At 36.8% G+C, this 13,243-nt stretch overlaps 1 protein-coding gene across 1 annotated transcript in view; it reads left to right on the forward strand.

The window, feature by feature from the left end:
• ATG2B (autophagy related 2B) overlaps nt 1-13,243 on the forward strand; it is a 52,456-nt gene that overhangs the window by 21,988 nt on the left and 17,225 nt on the right. Inside the window, exons 17-26 of the mRNA XM_015823770.1 lie at nt 725-920; nt 4,161-4,303; nt 5,281-5,438; nt 5,654-5,826; nt 6,240-6,390; nt 8,122-8,321; nt 8,884-8,964; nt 10,886-10,992; nt 11,127-11,219; nt 11,994-12,061. Coding sequence (XP_015679256.1) covers nt 725-920; nt 4,161-4,303; nt 5,281-5,438; nt 5,654-5,826; nt 6,240-6,390; nt 8,122-8,321; nt 8,884-8,964; nt 10,886-10,992; nt 11,127-11,219; nt 11,994-12,061 — 1,370 coding nt within the window. The remainder of the gene's footprint in view (nt 1-724; nt 921-4,160; nt 4,304-5,280; nt 5,439-5,653; nt 5,827-6,239; nt 6,391-8,121; nt 8,322-8,883; nt 8,965-10,885; nt 10,993-11,126; nt 11,220-11,993; nt 12,062-13,243) is intronic.

A 13,243-nucleotide genomic window follows, 5' to 3' on the forward strand; every position in this document is an offset into this window, starting at 1 on the left:
TTTATTCCCTGTTTAAATCCTGAGTTTTCCTGTCCAAGAACCATATTATTAAAGCCAAATTAATTATAGTCTGACAAATTTGCAAAAACGGTTGAATGTGATTGTAACAGTTGAATAGTATAATTTTTTTATTTATGTTTATAAATTAGACATGTCCCCTATTGCTGTGGAGGTGCTTTATCATACCCCCAGATTAAACATTCATCAAGTCAAGTATGGAACTCTATGCCTCTGTTACAATAACTAGATGGCTCTCTTGACAATAATACAAGTGATTTCTCATTGCTTCTGCTAGGATATGTTTAAATTTCCTACTTAAATCTACACCTTTGGGATTTCCTGGTGGCCCCCTATCTAATTACTAACAAGATCTGACCCTGCTAAGCCTTTTCCAGATTTGCCAAGGTCAGTTAGGTCCCATCATCTCAATCCATCATAACTATTACTAAGATATATACGTAATAATAATTTAAAACATCAAGAATAAAAGTATCATTGAGACACTTTACAAATCAGCATATCATATTGTTGGCTTATAACGACATTAAAAATATATGAAATGTTAAGAATGAAATGAGAAAACTTGATAGCATAAGGTGAAAAGGGTGCTATAGGAAAAGGAATGAAAAGGATGTATGTTGTTTCATGCCTACCTTTTATAACAATGTAAAACATTTAACTGTTTTGGGAATTTGCTGTGTTAATTTGCTTGTTTGGAAAACAGGATTGTACTGAAAATAAACCCACTTGCTGTACACTCCATTTTGGAAAGAATGGCTCCGGAGGAAGAGGAGGAAATTGATGGTCATTTTCATGAGGAAGAAGAAGGAGTATGTCAATCCCTGAAGGATCTATGTGATCTTAGAAGACCAGAACCATCTCCATTTTCTTCTCGTAGAGTAATGTTTGAAAATGAAGAGGTAGGATGAATATTCATGTTTAAGGATCATTTATATCAGGGTTTTTCAACCTTTTCACCCATTGTACCACTTTTAGGATATGGCAACATCCGAGTACCACCAGTCGGCTAGCAAGGTGTCAAAAACTTGATGACCAAAAAAAAAAAAGGAAAAAAGTGATAAAGTACAGGTAGTCCTCGACTTACAACAGTTCGCTTAGTGACTGTTCGAAGTTACAGTGGCACTGAAAAAAGTGCCCCCCAAGCCACAGCCGAGCAAGACACTTGCCTGCCCGCCCGGCGGCGCTCTTCCTCCTGTCCGAGGTTTTCATTGTTGTGAGCATTTCTGTTGAGGATTGGAGCGGAGGTGGGGTGGGGTGGGGGGTGTTTGGTTTTTATTCCCCCCTTCTGCTGGGTGGTTGCCGCAGGTTTTGGTCACTTGACATGACCCTGGGGCACTGTGACCGTCATAAATATGAATCGGTTGCCAAGCATCTGAATGTAAATCATAAGACCCTGGAGATGCTGCACCATTCCAGCTGATCGGCGCTTCTTCTGGGCTCAGCAGAAGCGCCAGGATCAGCGCTGAGCTCCAGTGGAGCCTGGCACTGATCCTGGCGCTTCTGCTGAGCCCTGACAGGCCTGCAGCTCGAGACATCTCTCGCTCAGGCTTGTGCGGTGCTGCCACCGGTTCCCCTCCCCCGCTACCACTTTTCTAGGATGGTTGCGTACCACCTGCCAGGTGCCCATGTACCACAGGTGGTACCCGTACCATTGGTTGAAAAGCCCTGATTTATATGATTTTGGGAATTTACATTGTGTAAATGTAAAGGGTATCTGTATAGTAAACTCAAAATGTATTAGCACAACTAATAAAAATAACAAAAAGAATAATGCCAAGTAAACACAGCCTGATTTCAATTTAGGAACTTAGAATTAGTTCTGTGCTGCTTCATTTACAATTATATTTTGAAGTTATTGATCATAAAATACTGTAAAACTCAGTATCTGACCATCCATCCATTACATTTCTAGTCTACAGAACAACTCTGGGTGGCTTCATAATTAGATATAAATAATATATAAAAAAATACGGCAGTAGCTTGAAGGGGCCTGACCACTGATAATGTAAAGCTTAGAGGAATAGCCAGGTTTTTAAAATTCATTTAAAGGAGACCAGATTGAGGGCTTTGTGGATCTCCAGAGGTGGTTCCAGGTACAACAGACTTGCTTCCTGAATCCAACTTGATTATACTGCTTAATTGAAGGGACCCTAAGCAAGCTGGTTCTGTTGGATCATATAGGACAGGCAGACATTACTGAAGGGTAGATTATTCCTCAAATAATTAGGCTCTAAGCCATGCAGGTCTTTAAAAATAATTACAACCTTCAATTGTACCCAGAAATTAATAATAATTAGTGCAACTCACAGAACAGAGGTGTTTTATGGGCATGGCTGTCCCAGAATGCAGCAGCACAAACAATGATGATTGTGCATGACCTGCTGCTGCATTCTGGGTCAGCTGTAGCTCTTGGTGATTTTTAAGAGTAGCCTTATGTAGAGCTTAATGCAGTAGTTCACCTGCAAAGTGAGCCATTGTAGTTGTAAGGATTTCTTGGTTCAGGAATGGACACAATTGATGTACAAGCTGAACTTGTGGAAAAGTCTTCCTAGCCAGATCTGCCTCCTGCTCCTTGAGAAGTGTTGAGAGCTCAGGATAAAACCTAGATTGCATACTAGACCTCATGGGGCACTGTAACTCTATTTAGGTCCAAAAGTAGAAGATTCCCAAGAATTAGGTGGTCTACGATTCCACAGCCACTTGGGTTTGCTAGGATTAAACTTCTGTTCTTCCTCATCCAAACTCCAACATCCTCTAGGCACTGAGACAAGACAATACCACTGGACATGATTTCTCTAGGGCTGAAAATGATTAGCTCAAAGTTGCCCAGCTGACTTTGTACCTTTTAATATTAGATAGGAAATAATTATAGGTAATCTGTGTTCAGTTTTGCTTTTGAAAGAGCTGCTCCGAGAGTTACAGGGGAGGACCGTATTACCAGAAATCTTTTTTGCTTAATAGAAATGTTCATGTAGGGCAGTGTTTTTCAAACGTCCCCCAGCTCAAATTATTTGAGGATAGATCAGCTGATATTAGCTCCTGTACATAGGATGACCTACGTACAGTTGCGGACCTGCGCCTTTTTCGCCGAGCCCTGAAGGCCCATCTATTCCGTGCGGCCGGCCTGGCGTAGTTTGATTATGTTTCAGTGGGGTTTTTTTTTTTTACGGCTGTGTTTTTAGAACAGGCCTGTTATTTAATTCGATTTTAAAACAAACTATTTATTTATTATCGTGGTTTTTAGTATCGCCTGTTCACCGCCCTGAGTCCCGCAAGGGAGATAGGGCAGTATATAAATTTAATAAATAAATAAATAAATGTAATAAGCCATACCTTTTCACACATAGAATTAATCTTCCTAAGCACCCAACAGGAAAGGGTTTCATTCCTACCTAGATATATCTTCTGAAGTGGCAGATCTAATAAACAGTATTGCTTTGCCCAGTAAGCATGCTTTTGATAAATGGCTTGTGCTCATTAGTGTACGGCATCTTTCCAATGATTAATTATCATAAGCTGTTTAGCTAACATGAAAGCTCATTTAAGGTGATTAATTAGCATGATTACAAACTATTTCCCTAAGACAAATCTGTACAACACTTAGAATTGCCAAAAGCTTAATTATGAACTTTATTGTATACTTAGGAATGTAGGACGGTGATGGTCATTTAGAATATTACACTTCAGATACCTTAGCAGGTCCCTAGATTTAGAGCTTCTCTGCAAAACAAAATTATTTGCTTTCAAAACTTTTTTAGTTTTAATTGGTATATGAACATGTCTCCAAGATGTCTGTATTTTGATTAAGTATAAAATTTGATGGACAACATTAGTCAAAGTGCTACTTAAAAGTAAAATTCAAAGACTCTAGGTCTAGTGTGTTTTGGTAGCCTTTATCACCTCAAATCTCACATTAATTGATTGGCCTGGGTTGAGGCAACAACAAAATTGTGACAAATATTTTAACCATTTTAATTTTTAAATTGAATTAAATTTAAACAAAGTTTATTTGAAAATATGCCCATTTTTTTTCTGGAAAGAGGATATGCTAAAATTGATACTAGAGCTTCCATTTCTGATTGTACTTGTAGTTTTATTATTTCTGCCTCTTTTATTTTTCCCATTTGTTTCATTTATAGATGGTGATGCCAGGAGATGCAGTAGAGATGACTGAGTTTCAAGATAAAGCAATCAGCAATTCCCATTATGTGTTAGAACTCACGTTGCCAAATGTTTATTTAACATTACCAAACAAGAGTTTTTATGAGAAACTTTACAATAGGCAAGTATAAAATTAAAGGTCTTTGGGATCCATTGGAGGCATTTTGAAATAAAAATCTGGGAAGGTAACTTTCTTCCCCTGCAGTCGATTATTACATCTTCCACATGATCCTAAGAATTCCTCAGCCCGCTGAGAGGTATTTTCAGCAATTAAAGGAAAGTGCAGGATACTTAATTTTTCAAAGAAAAAGCATGAGGTGTTTTGGAGCACCAGCCTATAAATTGGTTTCTGATTTCTGGAAAATATTTGAACCCTATTCATATGTTTGTATGTATCTGTGCTGTTTCTAAAGAAGTATATTACAGGTACTCCTTGACTTACATCAGTTCATTTAGTGACCATTTAAAGGTACAACACACTGAAAAAAATGACTTATGTCCATTTTTCACATTTACGATCATTGCATCATCCCCATGGCCACGTGATCAAAATTCAGATGCTTGGCAACTGGTTCATATTTATAACAGTTGCAGTCCGGGAATCATGTGATCATCTTTTGCGACCTTCTTATAAGCAAAGTTAATGGGGAAGCCAGATTCACTTAACAACCATTGCAACATTGGTTGCAATGATTCACTTAATGGTGGTAAGAAATAGTAAAATGGGCAAAGCTCACTTAACAAATGTCTCACTTAGCAACAAATTTTGGGCTCAATTGTGATCATAAGTTGACTACCGGTACACATTTGCATGTTGAGTTGCAAGACAGTTACCCTTTTTTGTCTTATCTTAATGTTTCTTCCAAATACATTTAACAAATATAGTAAATAAGGAAGGAAAGGTAAATTACCAGCCTATGTTTATCTGATGTACAGGTGTTTCTCTGATGCATAGGTTTCATTCCTCTGTTAGTATATATTACTGATTTGCATATAGTTAGTCACTTTAAAAATATTTTTCTACAACATAGATTTGTTGTGATTCAATTTGTTCCCATATTTACTTGGTTAATATTCAAGTTTTTTCTTTCTTTCTAGGATTAGTAATGATCTATTATTGTGGGAACCCACAGCTCCCTCTCCTGTAGAAACATTTGAGAATATTTCATACGGTGTTGGGATTTCAGTCGCCAGCCAGCTGATCAACACATTTAGTAAAGACAGTTTTAACCAGTTCAAATCTACTATTCATTATGGTAATGTATTCCATAATATATATATATATCCAATGTTATTCTGTTAAACAAAAATAGGAGTACGTATTTATGGTAATCTATTTAAAAGAATTTAAGAATTAATACTGGGAAAATCTGTACATATTCTCAACCTAGGTATATTGTCCACCTAGGTTTATAGTTAACCAGCTATCTTTATTAGTTCCAATAATTAAATCTTTAATTGGTTTTTATAGATGATGAGAGTGGATCTGAGGAGGAAACATTACAATATTTCTCCACTCTTGATTCTAATTATTGTTCCCGGAGAAGGAAAAAAACCGAATTGCAAAACAGAAGCACACAGAATTTTCTTTCACTTCTTTTAAATATAAACCATGGATTATTGTCAATATTCACAGATATCAAGGTGAGATACCAAAGTATGTATGACTAATGTAGTTGGACATGTAGGATTTTATATATAAAACGCTATTTTGGTATGCTTACATTTGGCAAAAAACCCACACATTTTTCATTAAAAACAAACAAACTAGCTTTTAGTACAGCTGTTAAGGGAGCACCTGGGAAGTCCAGGGCCATTGACTACATTGAGAAGAAAAAAGATCTTCAGAAAGCAGCAGAGACCATTTCAATAATAGTTCTAAGAAAGCTGCATATTGTAGACAGAGCACCAGGTGTCAGGATCAGATCAAGGATCTCTTTGTCTTTGTGTATTAAGCAGAATAATATTCTTAGGAATAATACAATTCATTCTAAAACAAAGGCTATCAGATTCAACCAGCAAATGATATTAATATATATATTTCACTTTTTCTATAGCAGGATGATGGAAGTGTATTTGAAGACAAACATGGAGAATTTTGGTTTGAATTTTGTAATGGTTCTTTATTTTGTGTAACCAAGTATGAAGGTTTTGAAGACAAACATTACATATGTCTCCATTCCAATAGTCTCAACTTATATCATCAAGGTATGAAATTGAACTGTTAGTGTAAATATGAATTTGTGTTCAGCTTTTTGAAATGATGGGTTAGTGAAAATTATAAAATGTATTACAGTTTTTGAAACAAACAAATGTGTATAATGTAACTTTTTTTGCTAGTATTAAAAGATTAATTTTGTACTACTATGTTGCTAAAATAGAATTATATTTAATTACACTTCATTCAGAAAATTGGAGCTAGGTGTTTTTAAGAATATAGCTGGACTTTAATTTTGCTTATGGAACAAAAATTAAAAGGTCAATAATTGATGTATTTATTCATCCATCCCCATTTGTATGCTGCCCAATCTCACAACTCATCTTTTATTATCAGTAGTTTATATTTAATTAGAATTTTAGTGATTTATAGAACTATCTATACAGAGAAAGATGGAAATAATTTGGAATAATTATGTCAAAACTGGATAGTATAATGCTTTGGATTTTGTTCGTAAAAGATGCTTTGGAATAGCAATAGCACTTACATACCGCTTCACAGTGCTTTACAGCACTCTGAGTGGTTTACAAATGTCAGCATATTGCCCCCAACAATGTAGGTCCTCATTTTACCAATCTTAGAAGAATGGAAGGCTGAGTCAACCTTGAGCTGGTCAGGATCAAACTCCTGGCAGTGGGCAGAGATTGCGTGCAATACTGCATTTTAACTGGTGTTCATGTCACATATGGAAACAGTTACAACTCTTTCAATAAATCATAGAGAGATCCTGCATACATAGCCCTGCTTGTTCCATACAACTTTTTTCAAACATATCTGAAGCATTACAAACTCTAAACAAAAATTAAGAGTAAAATTGTACTATACTTTTAAGGTACATGCAGCTTGGTACATGAAAGTAATAGGAATGAATTCCTCAGTTTTAGTTCCATTTGAATCATTGAATCATTTCGTCAGTTTTCCTGACAGAAGTGTCTTCTGGCATGCTTGTCCATGCACAGAAGTTCTAGGGAGGGTTTCAAAGCAACAGCTACTTTATTACACAAATACAGAGGGGTATTTTATCTTCAAACAATGCACCTTGCATAGCTCTATGAAAAACTCTAGTGATAAGTGTGAGACAATGTGAGACAGAATTATGTTGATAATTTTCTAGTTTGACTCTTGTTAACAATGTCTTATGCATTCAGAATGTAAGAGGACGATGCTAGTCATTAGTAAGTTTATTGAAGTATTTCTCTGGGCTTCTGCTCCCAGAAGGGATCTGTAATGTACTGTATTCTAATTTTTAAAATATTTTTTCTGATTTTGTTTGTGTGTAGTAGTCAAATAAATTGCTGATCCTTGGCAAACTTTGATGTTTAGCGAAATATATTGTAGAAATTTCTTTTTATTTGTATATGATAGAAAATGGATTGTGCAACACTTTAGAGCAAAGACAAAAAGGTGCTTTGGCATGCAGTTGAAGTCTTATTGTTGTGCAAATTCATAAACTAAATGTTTCTTCCTGGAATTGCACAGCAACTCCATTATTACTGAGGAACATATATTGTTCCTAAGAAAAGGTGTGCTTTTTAAAAATGTTGCAGACCAGTGCCACATGTGTGCTCCCAAATACCTTTTGTTTTTGAATACAAAGCAATCACTGTCACTATGAATATTACCAGACTTTGGCCATCTTCATTTTTTCTGAAAGAGAGAATGTGTGTTTTCATTCTACATTCCAAATTGCTTTAAGTAATAAGCAAATCATTCTTTTGCAGGAGTGGTAGAAGAGACAGTGTCTCTGTCTGAAATAAAATTGCCAAGTGCAACACATCCACATTGGCTAGAACCTACTGTTTATTTTTCGGAAGAAGAAGGTCCCAATACACCTTTTTCAGATGGTGTAGGAGCAGAATGCTTAAGCATGTTGTCAGTTGCAGTTAAAATACAGTCAAATAAATCAGAGACAAATACAAAGGTTTGTATTTAGAATTAACTTATTTATTATTTATTTATCAACACATTTGAAGGGGTCCTTGGTGTTCTCTGAGCTTGCTTGTTTTCTTGCAGACATTTCATTACCCAAACTACGTAACATCATCAGTGCTTATCAATACATTTATATTTTGACTTTTCTTTGAGAGCTGAGGATAGCATATAGAAACATTCCCCCCCCCACACACACACCCTATTTTATCCTCACAGTAAATTCATTAGATAAGATTGCATTATGAGAAAACGACTGGCCGAGTCAGTAAATAGAGTCAGGTAGGAATTTGAATCATAATTCTATACATTTGGCTCTGTTTGGTAGAGCTATTTGGGCATCTAGTCCAACAACTCTGAAAGGCACCACTTTATCATTGCACTATAAATTCTTTGAATTTCCAGTCAGATAGTAACTTAATATACTATTTACATTGTTCTTGTTATGGTACTAACATTATTAGCATTGTTACTGTCAAAGAAAGGATAGGTATGTTCATTTAATTCCAAACATTTCAAATCGTTAAACTAACTTGATATACTTTGTTTTCTAGGAGTTTTTAGTTGCAGTTGGGTTAAGAGGAGCCACTCTGCAGCATAGAGTGCTTCCTTCTGGTTTAAGCTGGCATGAACAGGTATATATCACTTTGCTTCTTGTTTTCAATTACTCGTCACTCAGTCTAATGACCTCACAGCCAAATGAAACAACTGAGAAACATTATAGATTTTCACAGATATTAACAGAAAAACCCTTAATTAGATAAAAATGCCTAATGACAACTTAAATATACTCTATAGAATGTAGAGCATATATTGCTAAAGAAAAAGTAGGCTGGGAGAATGACATGAGTTACTTGAAAGAAAGTCTGCATCCTGAACAATAACATCAATTTTATGGAAGATATATAGGTCATTTTTGTCTTACGACCATTTATTTAGTGACCATTTGAAATTACAAAAGTGCTGAACAAGAGGACTTACGACTTGAAGTTATGGCCATTGCAGTACCCCAATAGTCATGATTGTGACACTTGCGACCCTTTTGCACTTACAACTAGTTGCCAAGTGCTCCACGATTATGAGATTACCATTTGCAATCTTCCCTGCCAGCTTCCCCAGAAAGTCAAATGCCACTGGCCCCTACTAAGAGAATTCCCTCTAGTTTCAGGGGGCTGGCAAAAAAAAAGTCCATGCTGAAGCAGGATTTTTAGCCACGAAGGAGTTTCAGTTTTGGAGAAACTTGTTTCTCCACTCAGGGCTAAAAATCCTGCTCAGATTTTGGCAGGAAGGATTTTCAGCTCTGGATCAGAAAGACTGGCGATGTTTCCATAGCCTCATTCTCCAAACCACGCAAGGTTTACAGAATGATGCATGGTAGTTTGCAGAAAGAAGATCTGGCACTAGCATGAGCTGTCTCAGATATGTTGCCCAGGCCTTTCAGCAGTAGGAGAAAAATGGTTGGTGAGTGGTTCAAGGCAGATGCGCGGGTGGGGGGGGGAAAGCCAGGGCAATCACGCTGTCCCTTCAGGCTTATACACCTTGAAGAACATCCCACAACGTTTCTCAGTGGCAGCAGTGCTAGGGGTGAAGTTGAGGCCTGGGGCAGTGACAACTGGCTAAGGCTACTGATGGCCGTGGGTCTCTGTTTTGAGCTCAGCCCCAGCATTATAGCCAAGTGCTGCAGGGCACAGAGCCTAGGTCACAAAGTAGATAGGTGGGTGTGGGGAATTGGGCAACATTTCTCAGTGGCAGCAGTGAGGCTAGGGCTGAAGTCACAGCCTGGGAGCAGAGGTAAGTGGTGGAGACTGCTGAAGGCTCCAGGCCTCTGCATAAGTGTTGCTGCCACCAAGTGCTGCATTTCATTTCTGAACTTGTGCACTGCCTTCACTGGGTCTCCCAGGGCCTCCCCCACCCACCTGCCGTACTTCATTGCTCCTTGGGACTGTATCGCTTAACAACCCACGAGTTCACTTAACAGTCACAACTAGGATTGTGATAGTTGAGGAAACTGGTCAAGTGACATCTTGCTTAACAACCACTTTACTGAGCTACTGAGATTCCAGTCCCCGTCATTATCATATGTTGAGGACTACCCGTAATATAGGATAAAATAAAAAAATATAAAAATATATCTTAGAAATATTGCAATATTTTAATTTTGTGGCTATTTTTCACTATCCTCATTTTCTAACTTCTTTGTTAGTATTAAAATGTGTTAAAAACTGGTCTGCAACTTCAATAAGTTCTTATAGGCCCAATGAAAGATTCTGTCCAGAAGCAGTTTAGCAGATCTCTGTATGATCATCAGAGCATATTCTACAGTAGTTCTCCCCCATCCCTGAGGCATGGGTGCCTCCTAGAAACCTACACTGGAAGATTTTGCTATAGCATAGTAAGGAACAAAACTTGGATGAGCAAAGCTGCAGCAAGATGGTAAAACTATGCAAGCTGTCACTGGGTCCAGTATTTCACTTTTTAATAACTGTTGTGAAGTGGCCTTAAATTGTGAATAATTGGAAATCAATGGGTCTATTTTTATGCTTTTTGTAATTGTAGATTATGTATTTTTTGAATATTTCTGATGAACCTGTATTGGGATATAATCCTCCAGCCTCCGTTACAACATTTCACGTCCATCTCTGGAGTTGTGCTCTGAATTACAAGTAAGTTAAATAAGAAGAATATTCAGAGTAATGTATTATGGCAATTGTTGTCAGCAGTGTATTAAATCTCTTAAATACTTTGGTCCAAACTTTCAGGAATAACAACACTGATGGGTTATTGTTTTTTTTGGCAGGCCTTTATTTTTACCAACTAGATGTCTTCTTACTGTTGAAACATTTAGCATCTCAAGTAGCATGGCACTGGATAAATCATCTTCCACTCTCAGGTAACATTTAAAAGACCAACAGCCTCATTTTCACCTTCATATTTATTTTAGGTATTATGAAAATATAAAACCATACATGAGGATGAAGATGAAGCTGAATTTTTAATGAAAGCTAATTTTTCAATTTTTCTTAAATAATAAAAATCCATTGTAAACCTACAATAGTTAATACTTATAGAATCACCCCTTTTTTTGGCCATAGTGACTTCTGTTTTTAAAAACATGAATTTGGAATTGACATAGAAAAGAAATAGGACAAAACATGCGGTATGCATATCTTCTTGTTTTAAAACATTTGTAAGATTTTCAACAATTTAAACTTAAAAAGTCCCCCCCCCCCTTCATGTTGTCCTCTTGGTTTCTGGCCTACAGGAGTATAGTTCAAAGACATAAACATGTGGTTTTAAGGAAGTTTTGATTCCATTAAAACTAAAATTGTTGTTTGAAAACTCCCATGATTTTTTCCTTTACTATAACACATATTTAAAGTTAATTCTTGTTGTAGTTTCTCATTTTTTCCTGTCAACCAAAGACTTTATTTGGTTCTATGTAGTTTTTGTGATCTTCCCAGTTGCAACTCAATGAACAGTGCATGTCAACGTTGTTTTCACTGATGGGAATCTATTCCTACTTGTAGTTAAACTGCCTTATCAGAACAAAATCAATAACAGTGCAAAGTTAAGAAGATGATTACATTTGTATTCTTTAATCAAGTGGTTAAATGCATCATTTATTTGTATACCAAATACACAATTTAGGGTTTTTTGGCTGTAGGATAATCTTGGATGAGGCTGCTTTGCATTTATCTGACAAAAATAATGCTACTGTGAATCTCCAAAAAGGTAAGTATATTTCACATTTGAAAAGAACCCAGAGAATCAAACATAACCAGTTAGGATATTGAAAACCTATAATATTAAACATATAGGGTTAGTTAGTAAAATGTCAATTGGACATGATTATCTAAGATGGCATGAATATTCTGGATGTCAGCATTCTTCTCTAGTTTTCTTGAGTATATTAAGACTCTATAGCAGGAGTCCCCAATCCCCGGGCCGTGGACCGGTACCAGGCTGCAGCATGCCAGCAACCGGTCCACACAAAAAAGCGAAGTCCCATCTGTGAGATGCAGGTAGCATGCGAAACCACGCCTCCTCTGGTCCATGGAAAAACCTTTCTCCACGGAACCGATCCCTGATACCCAAAAGGTTGGGGACTTCTGCTCTATAGCCGTCGTCTAATCTTAAAAGACATCTGCGGTGGCAAATAATCTTTCTAGCTGAAGACAGAAACACAAATAGTGATACGCTTGGGATCTAAAACTCATGAAAGTCTAAAAATGAGCAGGACCAACTCAGATTTAAGGATACTCTTTTATTCAGTCCTTCATTTGCATATTTTCATCTACAATAACAGGCCACTGAAATTTCCTAATCTCAAAGATCTGTTCCTTCTTTATCTTTCTATCCTTGCATATACACATTTAATTATTTGCCTTACTTCCTTATTTTCTTTCTGTTCTCACTTTCCTATCCAATTCGCCCAGTTTCCTTCTGGCGATTTACAAACTTGGTTCCATGTATGCATCCATTCACCTTCCTTTCTGCTCTCTATTCTTCCATGCTGAGTCAGGAAGAAAATGTTCACTGCTTCCCAGCCTATCAGGAAAGGAATTATAGCAAGGATGCAGAGTATTTGATAGTGAGAAAAAAGAATGAGGAGTGTGAGAGGGGATAGTAGCTTGGACACTCACTGTTGGACGCAGTAATGGCCATGTGTGTATATGTTGATTGAATTCATTCCCAGTCAGACATGAAGTTCACCCCTTAAAGATGAGTGCAGTGTCTCTTGATTTATCTGCTTATTTTCTCTAAATTAGAATGGGTTTGAATATCAGTTGTAATACTATTTTGTATCAAGTGGGAAGTGCATAAGAAGTAGGTGGCTTGGACAAATACTGTAAAGCTAAATGGTCATTAAGTAGGAGGAAGTTACGTTTACAGTATAACGTCAATTTAAGTGAC

The sequence above is a fragment of the Protobothrops mucrosquamatus genome, unplaced genomic scaffold (assembly GCF_001527695.2).
Source record: "Protobothrops mucrosquamatus isolate PMUCROS unplaced genomic scaffold, P.Mucros_1.0 scaffold_180, whole genome shotgun sequence".
In the NCBI taxonomy this organism is placed as follows: Eukaryota; Metazoa; Chordata; class Lepidosauria; order Squamata; family Viperidae; genus Protobothrops; species Protobothrops mucrosquamatus.